Raw genomic sequence first — 17,868 nt, 5'->3', positions numbered from 1 at the left:
GCTAGATCGTGCCCAATCTCGTCCTGTTCCCTGTCGTGGCTTGCAGCCATCTTGTTGTTTGTTTGTTGTGCCTCCCAGCCCGGCCCTTGACCCCGCTCCCGCCTCCCAGCTGCCCCGCCCTCCCACAGAGAGTGTAGGGTCTACCTCTGCAGCGTCAGCGCTGTGACCGTCCGGAGGCTCTCTGAAGCGGTCGCTCCCTCGCTGCTCCCTGCTCCCCACCCACACGTGGTATCGTAGCACCTACTCTGCACTGCCATAGCAACGCTTATTACTAGAACAGAGCGCACTGAATCACCGCAGCGCTTGTTGAACAGACCGTCATTTACTGTGTATTGTGCCTTATTATTTTGCTGTGACACTCTCTTTGCAATTCACTAGAACTGAGCGCACTGAATCGCCACAGCGCTTGTTGAACAGACCGTCATTTACTTTATATTGTGCCTTATTGTGCTGCCCAGTCGATTGCCTGCTAGATCGTGCCCAATCTCGTCCTGTTCCCTCTCGTGGCTTGCAGCCATCTTGTTGTTTGTTTGTTGTGCCTCCCAGCCCGGCCCTTGACCCCGCTCCCGCCTCCCAGCTGCCCCGCCCTCCCACAGAGAGTGTAGGGTCTACCTCTGCAGCGTCAGCGCTGTGACCGTCCGGAGGCTCTCTGAAGCGGTCGCTCCCTCGCTGCTCCCTGCTCCCCACCCACACGTGGTATCGTAGCACCTACTCTGCACTGCCATAGCAACGCTTATTACTAGAACAGAGCGCACTGAATCACCGCAGCGCTTGTTGAACAGACCGTCATTTACTGTGTATTGTGCCTTATTATTTTGCTGTGACACTCTCTTTGCAATTCACTAGAACTGAGCGCACTGAATCGCCGCAGCGCTTGTTGAACAGACTGTCATTTACTTTATATTGTGCCTTATTATTTTGCTGTGAATGTGCTGCCCAGTCGATTGCCTGCTAGATCGTGCCCAATCTCGTCCTGTTCCCTCTCGTGGCTTGCAGCCATCTTGTTTGTTTGTTGTGCCTCCCAGCCCGGCCCTCGACCCCGCTCCCGCCTCCCAGCTGCCCCGCCCTCGCCCCTCCCCCATCCACATATGACAGATGCTTCCGCGCGCAGCGTTCACGCGCAGCGGTCGCGCCCCATGCGCGCCGAAGGTGTGCCAAAGGTAAGCCAGTCTACGCCTGGACCGCGCCCAGTGCCAGACCCCCTGCCCCCCGCAAACCGTACCCCTCCCGCATATCGTATGCCGCCACCCTCTTAGCCCTCAACCCCGGACGCACATCACAATGCTACGAGGCTGCCCCAGGACGTACCCATGGTCCATTCGCCTGCCACTCCTGCAAGTACGCCTGCATCAAAACCCACACCAAACGCACTTCCTCCAAACACAGCACCGACTTTAACCACCTGAAGTGCATCCTGCTGAACACCCGCTCGATCCACAGACACGCCACTGAACTCTGGGACCTACTCGACACTGCGTCACCGGACATCGCCTTCCTTACAGAAACCTGGATGAACGCATCATCAGCACCCGACATCGCCATAGCCATCCCGGACGCTTACAAGATCATCCGAAAAGACCGCACCAATCAAACAGGAGGAGGCATCGCCATTGTCCATAAGAACACCATCAAAATCACGACCAGCTCCGACGATATCCTTGCAACTGCCGAACACCTCCACTTCCAGATCCACACCGACCCCAGGACCACACTTAGAGGCACCCTCATCTACAGGCCTCCAGGAACCGTAAACAATTCAGCGAAGACATCACTGACTTCATCAGCTCACATGCCCTCGCCTCCGAGAACTACATTCTACTAGGAGACCTCCACTTCCACCTGGAAAACAAACAACAGCAACACCACCACCCTTCTGGACAACCTGGCCAATCTCGGAATCAAACAACTGGTTGACTCCCCCACCCATGTAGCCGGACATACGCTCGACCCTATCTTCACCTCCTGCAAACACATCTCCTTAGATCACACCACAGCTCTCCATTGGACGGACCATAGTTGTGTTCACTTCAGCTACAAAACCACCTCGACCCACAACCACCCACAACCTATTCCTCGAAGAAACTGGAACAAAATCACCACCGACCAACTCCTCGCATCACTCAACCAAAACCCTCCCACCCTCTCATTGGACCCAAATCAAGCTGCCACCAAACTCAAGCAATGGATCACTCGCAGCGCTGACTAATTAGCACCCCTGAAAAACCACCAGATCAAATCAGGTAACAAAAAGGCTCCCTGGTTCAATGATGACCTTAAGAAATCCAAGAAGCTATGCCGCACCCTAGAGAAAACATGGAGAAAAAACCCAACCACCGACATGACCACATTCAAGGCAGCCACCCGCAAACACCACCAACTGATTCGTTCCACCAAGAAATCAGCATTCAAGGATCGACTCGACGACAACGCCCATAACAGCAAGGAACTTTTCAACATCGTCAAAGAATTCACCAACCCCACCGCAGCCTCAAACAACATTACTCCCTCCCAAAACCTCTGCGACTCGTTATCCTCCTTCTTCTACAACAAAATTGCAGACATTCACAACAGCTTCGAGAACATTCCCCACGAACAATCCTCCCCACCCCCCTCAGAACCTTCTCCGCCATACAACAACCTCAGCGCCTGGAACCCAATCACCACTGAAGACACCATCAGCCTAATGAACTCAATCCACTCTAGATCGCCAACCGACCCCTGTCCCCACCACATCTTCAACAAAGCAGACTCCATCATCGCACCCCATCTCCGCGATGTCATCAACTGCTCATTCAACTCTGCTACCTTCCCAGAAAGCTGGAAACACGCCAAAGTCAGCGCCCTCCTGAAGAAACCCACAGCAGACCCCTCTGAACTTAAAATCTATCGCCCCATATCCCTCCTCCCATTCCCTGCCAAAGTCATTGAGAAAGCCGTCAACAGCCAGCTCGCCGCCTTCCTTGAATCCAACAACTCCCTCGATCCCTCTCAGTCAGGATTTTGAGCCAAACACAGCACCGAAACCGCCCTCATTGCAGCGACAGACGACATCCGAACACTACTGGACAACGGAGAAACAGTGGCCCTCATTCTACTCTACCTCTCCGCCGCTTTCGACACAGTCTGTCACAGCACCCTTATACAACGCCTCAGCAACATCGGCATACAAGGAAAAGCCTTGGACTGGATCATCTCGTTCTTCGCTGGGAGAACTCAGAGTCCGACTTCCCCCATTCAATTCAGAGGACACTGAAGTCATCTGCGGCGTACCACAAGGATCATCACTCAGTCCCACCCTCTTCAACGTTTACATGAGCCCACTCACATCCATCGCGCGCCAACACAACATTAACATCATCTCCTACGCTGACGACACCCAGTTAATCCTTTCCCTTACCAAAGACCCTAACACCGCCAAAACCAACCTTCACGAAGGCATGAAAGAAGTAGCCGAATGGATGAAACACAGCCGCCTAAAACTTAACTCAGACAAAACGGAGGTGCTCATCCTAGCATCCTCCCCCTCTGCATGGGACGACTCATGGTGGCATTCGGCTCTTGGCACAGCACCCACACCCACAGACCACGCACGTAATCTTGGCTTCATCCTAGACACCTCACTCTCGATGTCCAGACAAGTCAACGCAGTCTCATCCTCCTGCTTCAACGTACTTCGCATGCTCAAAAAAATCTTCCGTTGGATCCCCCCGAGACAAGAAAGACTGTCACCCACGCACTGGTCACGAGTCGGCTGGACTACGGAAACACTCTATACGCCGGAATCACAGCCAAATTACAGAAAAAACTCCAACTCATCCAAAACGCATCAGCGAGACTCATTTTGGACATCCCTCGCCAAGATCACATTACCGGACACCTGAAAGACCTCCACTGGCTTCCCGTCAACAAGAGAATAACGTTCAGTCTCCTCACCCACGCACACAAGGCCCTTTACAAACTAGGACCCGAATGCCTCCACACTAGACTGTCCCTCTACACACCCACCCGCCAACTAAGATCCTCCATTCAAGCACCCGCCGCAGTCCCACGTATCAGAAGATCCACCATGGGAGGTAGATCCTTCTCCTACTTGGCGGCCAAGACCTGGAACTCACTCCCCACTCACCTCCGCCTTACACAGAACCACATCTCCTTCAGAAAAGAATTCAAAACCTGGCTATTCGACAAAAAATGATCCCCCCCCTCCCCAAGCGCCTTGAGACCCTCTGGGTGAGTAGTGCGCTATATAAATCCCTGAACTTGAACTTGAACTCTTAAGTAGTAGTACTCTGTCACAATATCCAAAGAAGGTAAAAGTTTGATTCACACTGCAGGCCTGAGTTTGTCATGCAGTCTTTAAAGCTCTTGTCAGGCAGATATTAATTTCTCAATGTATTGCTAGCTGTGAATGCTCTATTCTTTGTACTTTATTGAAAAATGGATATTTGGGAAAGACAAGTTATTTGTGTGGAGCAATAGTTGCCTAGCAGGTCTCTAATATAGACACGCCTGCTGTATTTGTAGCTTCTTTTCAGCATGCGGTTTGAAGTTTGTGCTCAAATAAGACTGTGAGGATCAGCCTTTTACAACCTTCATGACCTTTTTCTTACTGACATTGCTAGGTTAAGAGATATATATGTCCAAGATACTGCAAGTTCTAACTTTCGAAAGAAGCTGGTCTCTAAGATACTAGATCTGGTATTTCATAAATGGTCCTGATTTACATTTGTATAAAGTCAAACTAAATGTCAATGTGCCTTGTGGCAGCCTATGTAGCAATGTCATTAAGTTTAAATGCTTCTCAATTCCTCTTCAAAGCAAAAAAAGGAGATACAAATCCATTGTAGGTATTTATTTTCAGAGAATCTTAAATCTCTAAAACTACACTGGTTATGTCAAGCAATACAAAGGAAGTAAGCACTAAAGGGTAAAAGCCAGTATTTTGGGCAGTGTGCCAAGTACAGTATTATAAGATAATTTGTACCCCGTAGTGAAGGTGCTTCTTTGAGTCCATGTAAAAGTTGAGACCTATTATTGGCAGGATCATGACACTGACAGGGCAATAAATATATGTTTTTGAACATAACAAATGATTGACAGTATGGACTGCCAAATTCATCCTTGTCAATCTTTGTCTATTTCTCACTACAAGAGTTTTTCTGAAGCCCTTGTGATTGTGGTCAAACAGCTGGGCAACTATATTGTGCAAAGCTTCTGAATCGTCCTCCTTCCTTCACTCTGCCATATTCAGGGAATATGCACAGTTCCAGCACACAAATTCAGCGTACAGGTCTCAGGAATTCTTCTTCAAATTCTTTTTTTTGTATTACCAGCCTAGGAAGTATCCACCAAATGATGCACCATGAGGTGGAGGCAGTATTAGATTACATAAAGCCTTGTATCAATAGGCACCTTTGCAGATAATCTGCCCAGATAAAGAGACCTACGTACAGCATTGAGTTAAGGTGCAAGTGAATTTGTTGTACCCATCAGCTAGGCCTTTGATGGGTAATGGTCACCGAATATTCACCAATAAATAGCGACTTGGTTTTAAAATTAGATGCGTTCCTGAAATTTTCAGTTTGATAAAGACTGCTACACCGATCCTGGTCATAAGGTAATGTTTGAGTTAGTGTATTGTTCCTTAATGGGAATGAGGCTCCATACTAAAGCCTGGCTTATCAGCTCCCCTGATTGCTTGTTGATTTCGTTCCAGTAGTCATGGTGTAATCCTTTATATTGTTGAATTTCTCTTAACAGTTCTTTCTGGGGATCACATATATGTTTGTGTTGTGTCGACAGACCTTATGGAAACCATGGGGCCAAGGCACTTGCTCAGGTCCTGCTCTGCCACAAAATCATCAGCACATATTGAGCAAATCTTTACCTTGGATATATCGGTTTGAGATGCTGGTTTTCAGTTCAGTCCATAGATGGATCATAACGTGACCTGTGCCAGTATCAAGCTATGCTTTTTCTTAAAATGATTTTGAAAGTAAGCAGCAACTGGAATCAATATGGTGGTTGAAAACGCTTTGAAGGCCTGTCTTCCTTTATACCAGTGGGATCTTGCCTAACCATTTGAATGGACTATATCTAGTGAACTGGGACCTCATGTTGATTTGCTTATGTGTAGTCCCTGTCTGCAGTGAAGAAAATGTAGCCAAGTAATTTCCAGTGGCCGAGAATAATTGAAATATTCGACCCTGCAGGTATTTTTTTCTCCACGACTGCAAGAGAAATCATTTTGTGCTTCACACTACACTGATTACCGCTCCACCTCAGATGCTCCCTTCAGTGAAGATCTTTGGTGCTACCCTAGTGACTTAAGGTCGTTTTAATTATGTACTTCAACAGAAGCCTCTTCTGCTCATGGAGAAACAGTACTCTGTTTACCCTTATGTTTATTTACCCGAGAGTGAGGTATATGTCTAAAGGGTTTACTATGTCAATCTTTCAACAGTATATACACAGCTGTTTCTTGTGTTTTTGTCTTTAGTGCTGATAAATATTACATTTGAGTGTCTGATCAGGGGAAAGAAAAAAATATTTGTTTATTTTAGAAGCTTTGACTCTGATAGGCAATAGCTCCCTAAAGAGAACCACCCCTCTGCCTGTGGTGCCCCGTAGCCTGCGGTCCCTCTCACTTCTTTCCTTGCATCTCTCGTCTGTCACAAACCCCCGTACAGAGCTCGGTTTCTTTTCAGCTATGTCTGTGCTATTCGACTCCCATACATATATACAAGGTAATTTGACCAAATAGTGTGAACAAGATGGGCTCAGTGTTTGTGATGGTGCTAGCTAAAAAAAAAAAGGCTTCAGTGCCAGCACATGCAGGTAGTGAGGTCAAATACCCAATGCACCCCAAATGTAATTTGAATGGCAATATGGCTTATTGAATGGTAAAGAAACCAAATGTCAAAGCATTAGTATTTGATTTTGTCACTGGAATGTTTGATGTAAACTTCTTACTTTTTGTAACCGTCTGTTTGTGATTTTTGTTTGGTTTAAGAGGTGGAATTTTATGTTGGACCTGAAATCTACAGCTAAATCAGTCTTATGGCTTCTTTTTCTCTTCTCCAATGAGGGATCCACCGTTCCTACCTGTCCCACATTCACCTTTAAGGAGTGCTAATCTCCTGGATTATTCCATCTAAATGTTAGTAGGGATGAGAAAGATGGAGGTTGTGGAAAAACATGTTTCAGTGCTTTTAAGATAGACCGAAAAATATTCTATTTTTTGTCCTTTCCTTGCATCGGTGCTTCATTTTGTATTTGTTTTTGACCTGGCTAGAAACGTGTCATGATGTCTTTCCACCCTTGTTAGTATCGTTGTCTACACAAACATTCTGTTCTCCATACTTTCTCACTAGCTTGACAATTGAATCTATGCTTGGGTCAATCTTTGATTTGGTAATAGGTTGTCTTCTATTGGTCACAGTATGCTGTTTAGGCTAGTAAAGACTAGGGAATGTTTTACATTCCTTCTGGATTGCTCTGGCCCTTCTTGGTTTTCTCTACCATTTCAGGTTCATTCTCCAGACGGTTTGTTACTAAATATCCATTGTGCTTTCCTTGAATTTTCTGTAGATACTTAATCACTGATGGTGTTCTGTAGATGCATACCATTACCTCTATTGCACTTACCTCTTCTGCCACCGAAAAATAATAAATACCTTTACCTGGACACCTTTTTCGTTATTACCTTTACCTCAACTCTAATGCGTAACTGTATTTCTGTCCCTTACCAATAACGTAGATTTATTTTGATATCAATTACGTTTTTAGAAGTTAAATAGTGACTGCTGACATTAATACCAATGCCAAATATCTAATTGTATTACACTATTTTAAATGTAATTCTATGCAGTTTGTGTCCCTCACCTTTTTCGTTATCTGTAATAGATATTTTATTTAGTTTAGTGCTTGCATTAATTTAAAGATCTTTCCTAGATGGTAATTTATATAATTGGATTTGGTAAATTAATTTTAGTTCAAGGACCATTACCCTAACCCAAATGCAAACCTAGTTCTACCACTCCCAGTGTCAAATATTATATGAAATACATTACTTTACCATGATTTTCTGAAGAAGCAACTCTTGCTAATCGCACCTATGTTCACCCTGACCCAGACCAATGGCAAGTAATCAGTTCTCCAGATACTAATTAATTTAAATTCGTATTTCAAATTAATTTGGATCCCTTTCTCGAATACTAACCCCAACCATTGCCAGAACAAGTAATTTTCCAAATGTTAATTCAAATCAGAATTATGTTACAATTTTACCCTTCGATTAAGTAAGGATCCATAGTTTAATGGCAAATAGTGGTATTAACTAACTTTGACAGGTTTAAATGCTGCATGGTAATGGTGTTCAACTTCAACAGACTAGGTTCTACTGATCGCTCTGCTTTTAATCTCTAAATAAGTAACACAGATCTCTGGTCCTTTACTTGAGTAACGTTCTCTGGGGTTCCAGCTTTAAACGTGGTTTTCCACTAGATTTGGATATTTTTCTGCTATGGTTCTGACTTCAGTAGTTCACGGTCTTACTTGTTAAGTGGTAAACTACTGGAGTTTCTCCAAGCCATCTATTCTCTTGAGGTATCTCAGCCTATTAGTGTCTTCAGGACGTTTTCCCTGATTTTACACCTGCTTTTGAGGTGATGGTGTATTGTGAATTGCTATTTGAAGGATGCTGTGTCCTCTCCTCTCCTCTTGGACATTGTGCGTCTGACCATTATTCTAAAGCAGGCATGCACCACCGTTTTTCTGTTTTCAATAGGTTGGTTTTCTGCTACAGTGCAGTACTGGTAGCAGTAGCTTCCACTGGCTTCAGTAGCACCTATGCTAGTCTGAGACTTATTTAATTTCAGATTGATTTTGCGGATTTATTTTATTCCTAATTTTTTTTCTTCTCCCCTGTGTTTTAGTTCACATCCGGTAAGTTAATAAAAATCTCAGCCAGGTTTTGACTGTCGCACATCTCCTTTCCGCTTTCTCTAAGGTTTTAAACTGTTGATTTTTTAATGTATGACGATGCAATGCTTGATCACCCGGCAGGATCGTGATGGTTATGGAGTTTATTCCTTTAACTAGCACAATGTTGTGATCTGTGAAGGAGTGTTTAAATGTGTATCAAGTTTGTCATCCAAGCACTCATCACACGTAATGTATAAATGTAGATTTATTTTTTGCAGAGACATGTGACGCAGTCGGGTGGCAATCGTAAATTCAAGTGCACTGAATGTGGAAAAGCTTTCAAATACAAGCACCACTTAAAGGAGCATCTACGTATCCACAGCGGTAACTATTTTAATTAATTTTGGTGTTTTATCTCATGCTTGTCGGTTTTTCTTGTCTGCTATAGTGACACACACACACACACACATTGACTTCTCCATTCAATATGTTCCAGTGCTGTGAAGTGAGCAAGTCATGAATCTGGGTACATGTTGTATTTAAAGACCTCACATTACCAACTTGTCAGGACCAGCCCTTCCACGTCGTATCACTTGGATATACAATCAAAGTATTTTGAGCGATCATATACTCGCAAAAAGACATGGCTGGCTGCGTATCAACATCTTATCCTTTTGCAAAAGATTTTCTACACCTCAAGGAACTTTACTGTATTTGATTTGTTATTAACCCTTGATGGCTCCTTATTCCTAAGCACCACAAAGGAGAAAGGTACAACCCTGTAACCCTGGGAACCTGGGTAAGTAAATACAAAGCTAAACAATGGTTCCCTGTGGGGAAAGTCACAAGTCTAAACCTCCTTGACAAACCATTCAAAAGCAGATAATTGAGTTCTGTATATCAAACTGCAATGCAAGTGCTCCAAATATGTCAGTGGAAGTGGAAAGTGAACAAAGTGTTGGTGTGGTACAACATTTATATGTATGTGTGTATATATGTACATTAAAAAACCAAGGGCTGATAGAATAGGTTAATCTTTGTAAGACTCCAAATAAAAGTACATAGTAACAATCACTTACTGGTGAGAGAGAAAATTGATAGCCTAATATGCTTAAGAATTGGACACAAGACCCTTCAGCGATTTGGAGGACCTTTGTTTTTGACGCTTTTTTGTAACCTAGGTTAACAGATGGTGCTACTATGTATACTATGGTAATGAAGCTGTGTGTGTGTGTGTATGTATATATGTGTGTATATATATGTGTGTATATATATATATATATATATATATATATATATATATATATATGTGTGTTTATATATATATGTATATGTGTGTTTATATATCTGTGTGTTTATATATCTGTGTGTTTATATATCTGTGTGTTTATGTATGTGTGTTTATGTATGTGTGTTTATATATGTGTGTGTGTGTGTGTTTATATATGTATGTGTGTGTGTTTGTATATGTGTGTATATATATTTGTATGTATGTTTGTGTCTGTGTGTATATGATCTCTAGAGAGGTATAGATATCTCCATCAAAATATCTATATCTCGTTATCTATCGAGATATCTAGATCTATTGAGATATCTATATCGGGTAACTAACTGCTGAGTTTCAATGGTTTTGTTCCAGTGAAATGTGAGCCAAACTAGAACGTGCGTGTGTATGTGTATATATGTGTATGTGTATTTATATATATATATATATATATATATGTGTGTGTGTGTGTGTATGTATGGGTGTGTGTATATATATATATATGTGTATGTGTGTGTGTGTATATATGTGTGTGTGTATATATGTATGTGTGTATATATGTATGTGTGTATATATGTATGTGTATATATGTATGTGTATGTGTGTATATATGTGTGTATATATGTGTGTATATATGTATGTGTATATATATATATGTGTGTGTGTGTGTGTATATATATATATATATATATATATATATATATATATATATATGTGTGTGTGTGTGTGTGTGTGTGTGTGTGTGTGTGTGTATATATATATATCTGCAGGTACTGGATCCCACCAAATAGAAGGAAACAGATGGCACACCAGGAATTCTTGCACAAACCCTTTATTGTGCACTCGTTAACCAAAGACGACGCGTTTCGGCGTAAGCCTTTATCAAGTAACCACCATTTTGTGTTTTGCCAAACTTATAGTCCCACAATTGTTTCCAAACACAATAGACATAAAGAAAATACTCAGTAACATACATAGTTAGTGAAGAACTTATATCGCTTCAAAAATTCTGTAGCACTATGTCCGTATTTTGACATACAATAAATACAGTGCTTCTCAATTTGGTGAGTGCGTGTGGTATAAGAAGTTGGCTGTGTTAGGTAACCTCGCTGGCAATAATTGTCAATGATCGTCATTTATAATAGACAGTGAACCGCCCCAGAAAGGAGATTCCCGGTAGGAATTCTCAGGCAATAAATGCCCTGCGTCAATCAAAATAGCCCGTCGATGTAAATATGAATACCATCGTGACGTGGTGCCGGCAGTAGCCAATCACCAACCGAGGAATGACGGGCAGCCGCTAGGTATCTTGGGAGTTGTGGTTTGGATAGATACTGCGGAACGGGACTGTAGTCCCGAAATTATTTTACGGGAGCTCCCTGATTTTGATGCGGGATAGGGTCACGGGACTGGACTATGTCAGTGGAGGAGAGCTCCCCTCGTGAATTGACCATCATGTAAGACTTGCGGGAGGGTAATCGGTGGTAAAGGTCAGGGTGTGAGTGATCTCTTATTCAGGATGAGTGTAAGGTGAGATATATCAAACCAAATGAATGTGTTAATACTGTGACAAATAAATAATGAAATAAAATTATACGTAACAACCAACTCCAATTACAATCCATTATCTCGAGTATGGTGTCATACTCCTATATCTAAAAGATTGCAGTTCAAACAGTGGGAACATCAGGATACAGTCTACTGCTCATTAAGGCTGTGCCTTCCCCACTAATTATTTTTTGCATATATCAACATAGGAGAATTTGTTCAATAAAATGTGAAAAAGTGTAACACACAAACCATTCATCAATCCGCGGGTATACTTCTGCTCTGCCCTGGTTAGTTCTAGGAGCCTATATGGGATGCCAATTCTTCCCCATAATTCAGTCCTTTTGGGGCCTTACTCTCCATGTCAATGATTTTTCTAGACTCTCTCATCCTCAACTGTGTTTCGCGGTCCCCACCTCTAATGGTTCTAGGTATCCTATCTATTCCATAGAATCTCAGGCTGCCGTTATTACTGCCATGTGTTTCTTCATAATGGCGGGCCATGGGGTAATTATGATCTTTGTTAGAGATGGCACGGAGGTGCTGCAGAATCCTAGTCTTTAAAGGATGTTTCGTACTTCCCACGTACTGGAGCCCACACGGGCATTCCAGTACGTAGACAGTGAAATCGGTGTTGCAATTGATAGGTTGACATAGTCCAGTCCCGTGACCCTATCCCGCATCAAAATCAGGGAGCTCCCGTAAAATAATTTCGGGACTACAGTCCCGTTCCGCAGTATCTATCCAAACCACAACTCCCAAGATACCTAGCGGCTGCCCGTCATTCCTCGGTTGGTGATTGGCTACTGCCGGCACCACGTCACGAAGGTATTCATATTTACATCAACGGGCTATTTTGATTGACGCAGGGCATTTATTGCATGAGAATTCCTATCGGGAATCTCCTTTCTGGGGCGGTTCACTGTCAATTATAAATGATGATCATTGACAATTATTGCCAGCGAGATTACCTAAAACAGCCAACTTCTTATACCACACGCACTCACCAAATTGAGAAGCACTGTATTTATTGTATGTCAAAATACGGACATAGTGCTACAGACTTTTTGAAGCGATATAAGTTCTTCACTAACTATGTATGTTACTGAGTATTTTCTTTGTCTATTGTGTATGGAAACAATTGTAGGACTATAAGTTTTGCAAAACACAAAATGGTGGTTACTTGATAAAGGCTTACGCCGAAACGCGTCGTCTTTGGTTAACGAGTGCACAATAAAGGGTTTGTGCAAGAATTCCTGGTGTGCCGTCTCTGTTTCCTTCTATTTGGTGGGATCCAGTACCTGCAGACATTGAGGTAGCGGCTGCTACTACCGACGGCATCAACGTTGGCTGGTCGAGGGTCGTTCAAGCAGCAGAGTGAACGTGATTCAAAGTGAAACGACTCCGATCGCCTCCTGGGAGAAGATTGTGGAACACTACGGGTAAGCCGGGCTGTGTGTGTGGGGTTTAGAAACGGGGAGGGAGTTTCGAAGGAGATTGCCGACCTGATATCTCCTCCCACTTGCAGTATCGTGCCTCTGCCCCAGCGCTGTAAGAATACGCGCATTATTTCCAAATCCGAACACGGAGGCAAACGTGGCTGCCACTCGCAATAACAGTGGCGCGAGGAAATCTAGAGCTGAATGATGAGTGAATGGGTGACAGCGAGGCAAGCGGAAGCCCTGTCCCTGTTTAGTGAGGAGCAAGATACTGCGCCTATCAGCGTATCGAACAGTAAAGCATCGAGTAGCGGAGAGCCCACATTAAGGCAAAAATTTGCACTTTTAGAACGATTGAGTAAACGAGAAATCAACAAGTGGTGGGAAGTGGCCTCCCTCACGAACTATATCGAGGTGGGCAGAGTCCCTAGAGGATTAAGGATAAGCATCGTACCAACCTACGACAATCCTAACAAAGACTTACTCACAGAATGGGCATTATACATGCCAAGACCTGTAAGGGCATGCTTGAAATGCTCGTGAAATACGCTTAAATTGATCTCAATACAACACGCAAAGACCTAGCGGAACTCAAGATTGAATTGGAAAAATACTAAACTGAGAAAGCATTTGAGGAGTTTAATAAGACACTCCCCAAAAGACTGCAAGACTACGAGGAAACTATCAAACAAAAGAAACAACGGAAGTTCATCAGGGACAAACGAGATTACGCTGAAGGACGAATACTAACGTATACCAGAAAGTATGACAACGCGCGGAAAAACATCAGGGCCAAGTTAACGAGCAACAAGAAATCTACGACGGTCACATCAGGATCAAGCTCAGACCTAAGTACCGACACAGAAGATCGTACTCTAGGTATCCCTTTATACGAGCTTCCACTGACCTTTCATCAGGAGTTCGAAATTCTGAATCAGAAAAACGAACCAGGCCAACAGAACAGAGTACAAACGAGGGGCCAGGCCTCCAGAGGCAAGAGCACAACAACAAAAAAAGTAAGAGGAAGAGGACGCGGAACGCCAGTAGAAGAAGAAAGCTAAAAAGGCAACACAGGAAAACCAAGAATTGTAAACCTATTTTTGATAACAATGAAGCAAACAAAACTGTTGTAAACATTTCTGATAGAACCCTGAACCACATTGAGATCTCGGTGCTACAATTAGGATTATCCTTTTGCCCCAGTACTCCCTAGGACTATGTTGATACCAGGGTGGACCTTTTTCTATTCATTAGAAAATTTAAATTGATGAAAATGTACGCAACTCGTTGCAGCAGCAAACAAAAAACCTCAGATCCAGTTGGGTCCACCAATATCCGTCTGCAGGTGCATGACTTAGAACTACTGAAGGACATGTATCAATTGGAAACGGCAGATGAAAATGAAAGAAATTAGCATTTTGTCCTACAAGCCTGTGGTGTAACAGGCGAGCGTGTCGAACATAGTGGCCTAAAATTAAAGACCAAATTCAATCCCAATGTCCCATTTGATAACATAGAGGCATACAACTAAGCAGTGACCAATGAACTCAAACGAACCAGAATGAATTTCAAGAATTCCAAATGGGACAATCTAACGAGAGAACAAAGGATTGCACTCAAAGCATTAGAAGAGGATGGGTCTATTATAATCAAGCCCTCCGACAAGGGGGGCAATGTAGTAATAATGAATTATAAGGACTACAAAGAAGAAGCCATGAGACAGCTGAGTGACTCTTCATGCTATGAACTCATTAATTGGGAGAGGTACAGACGTACCATTAAGGAATATCACACACTACTTGGGGACTGGTATCATACTGGTCTACTAGACACTGATGAATATAAATTCTTAAAGACAGAAAATCCACGCATCCCCTGTATATACTTCCTCCCCAAGATCCATAAGGACCCCACTAGACCACCAGGGCGTCCTATTGTATCATCCAATGGAGGATTGTTGGAGAACACATCCATATTCTTAGACCTATACCTGAATGAATATGTTCGGAATCTTAACTCATTTTGCAAAGACAGCACAGACTTTCTTAGACTGCATGATGTGAAATGGGAGGAGGGATATTATATGATCAGCATGGATGTGTCTTCTCTGTACACTTGTATTAATCAAGTGAAAGGTGTGGAAACATGTATGCATTATTTGAGGAGTCGTCATGTGGATTGTTGGAGGCATAATACCATGCTTCAAAAAAGATGTTCTTTTGTCTCCAGGAGAACATTTTTCTGTTTGAGAAGGCGGTATACCGGCAACTCTCCGGGACCGCGATGGGGACTTGTTTTGCCCCCAGCCTAGCGAATCTTTTCCTAGGCTGGTGGGAGGAACAGGTCGTCTGGGCGGAGGGGTCCGAGATGTACACTGACCACATTCTTATGTGGGTCAGGTACATCGACCTGTTTTTAATCTGGAATGGCCCTGAGATACTAGCGAGGCAGTACATCAGTCACCTAGGAAACAATAACCTTAATCTAAAGTTCACATATGTAATTAGCAATACATATTACGAATTTCTGGATGTGGCAGTTGAGATAAAAAATGGTGATTTGACCACACGTCTTTTCCGGAAGACTACAGCCGGGAACGCGGTCCTGCATGCGGCGAGCCACCATCCGGCTCCCCTTAAGAGAAGCATCCCCTGTGGGGAGTTGCTGAGGGCCCGCCGCAATTGCAGCACCGACGTAGATTTCCACAATGAACAGAAGGCCATGATGGAACGCTTCACCCAAAGGGGATACAGCGATGAGGTACTAAACAGTGCTCAGACCAAAGTTCAGGGATTGAAACATGAGGAAGTCCTATTCAGTACATCTAAGAGTGACTCCAAAAGGAGAGCGATGGAGAATAGTACCCAACCCAATTCACCCCGAATGATAACTAATTACAGTAGGGGAGCCTGGGCTTTGGAAAGAATAATGCGAGCCAACTGGAAACTAGCAACATCTGACCCAATTGTGGGAGGACTAGTGGGAAGTAGACCTCAGATAACATACCGACGGGCACGGTCCCTGAAAGAGAGATTGGTCCACAGTTATCCTGGAGAAGATAGAAGCACAAAATGGCCCCCGATTCCCAATGGCTTTACTACATGTGGTAGTTGCAAGTGTGATCGCAATGGCAAGTCATGCAAAAATTACAAAACAGGATCAGGTCAAACACGTACTATCAATCAACCTATTAATTGCAACACCGATTTCACTGTCTACGTACTGGAATGCCCGTGTGGGCTCCAGTATGTGGGAAGTACGAAACATCCTTTAAAGACTAGGATTCTGCAGCACCTCCATGCCATCTCTAACAAAGATCATAATTACCCCATGGCCCGCCATTATGAAGAAACACATGGCAGTAATAACGGCAGCCTGAGATTCTATGGAATAGATAGGATACCTAGAACCATTAGAGGTGGGGACCGCGAAACACAGTTGAGGATGAGAGAGTCTAGAAAAATCATTGACATGGAGAGTAAGGCCCCAAAAGGACTGAATTATGGGGAAGAATTGGCATCCCATATAGGCTCCTAGAACTAACCAGGGCAGAGCAGAAGTATACCCACGGATTGATGAATGGTTTGTGTGTTACACTTTTTCACATTTTATTGAACAAATTCTCCTATGTTGATATATGCAAAAATAATTAGTGGGGAAGGCACAGCCTTAATGAGCAGTAGACTGTATCCTGATGTTCCCACTGTTTGAACTGCAATCTTTTAGATATAGGAGTATGACACCATACTCGAGATAATGGATTGTAATTTGAGTTGGTTGTTACGTATAATTTTATTTCATTATTTATTTGTCACAGTATTAACACATTCATTTGGTTAGATATATCTCACCTTACACTCATCCTGAATAAGAGAGCACTCGCACCCTGACCTTTACCACCGATTACCCTCCCGCAAGTCTTACATGATGGTCAATTCACGAGGGGAGCTCTCCTCCACTGACATAGTCCAGTCCCGTGACCCTATCCCGCATCAAAATCAGGGAGCTCCCGTAAAATAATTTCGGGACTACAGTCCCGTTCTGCAGTATCTATCCAAACCACAACTCCCAAGATACCTAGCGGCTGCCCGTCATTCCTCGGTTGGTGTTGGCTACTGCCGGCACCACGTCACGATGGTATTCATATTTACATCGACGGGCTATTTTGATTGACGCAGGGCATTTATTGCATGAGAATTCCTACCGGGAATCTCCTTTCTGGGGCGGTTCACTGTCAATTATAAATGACGATCATTGACAATTATTGCCAGCGAGGTTACCTAACACAGCCAACTTCTTATACCACACGCACTCACCAAATTGAGAAGCACTGTATTTATTGTATGTCAAAATACGGACATAGTGCTACAGAATTTTTGAAGCGATATAAGTTCTTCACTAACTATGTATGTTACTGAGTATTTTCTTTATGTCTACTGTGTATGGAAACAATTGTGGGACTAGAAGTTTGGCAAAACACAAAATGGTGGTTACTTGATAAAGGCTTACGCCGAAACGCGTCGTCTTTGGTTAACGAGTGCACAATAAAGGGTTTGTGCAAGAATTCCTGGTGTGCCGTCTGTTTCCTTCTATTTGGTGGGATCCAGTACCTGCAGACATTGAGGTAGCGGCTGCTACTACCGATGGCATCAACGTTGGCTGGTCGAGGGTCGTTCAAGCAGCAGAGTGAAC

The 17,868-nt window shown here is 43.5% G+C and overlaps 1 protein-coding gene across 3 annotated transcripts in view; it reads left to right on the top strand.

Annotated features, from left to right (window-relative positions):
• Positions 1-17,868, top strand: part of ZEB1 (zinc finger E-box binding homeobox 1) — a 427,369-nt gene that overhangs the window by 306,586 nt on the left and 102,915 nt on the right. For all 3 annotated transcript variants that reach the window (XM_086941557.1, XM_086941556.1, XM_086941555.1), the window contains one exon: positions 9,204-9,309. In XM_086941557.1, the coding sequence (XP_086797683.1) occupies positions 9,204-9,309 (106 nt within the window). The remainder of the gene's footprint in view (positions 1-9,203; positions 9,310-17,868) is intronic.

Source organism: Lissotriton vulgaris, chromosome 10, assembly GCF_964263255.1.
Source record: "Lissotriton vulgaris chromosome 10, aLisVul1.2, whole genome shotgun sequence".
Taxonomy (NCBI): Eukaryota; Metazoa; Chordata; class Amphibia; order Caudata; family Salamandridae; genus Lissotriton; species Lissotriton vulgaris.
The sequence above is the reverse complement of the archived record's forward strand: the minus strand, read 5'-3'. Positions and strand labels throughout refer to the sequence as shown.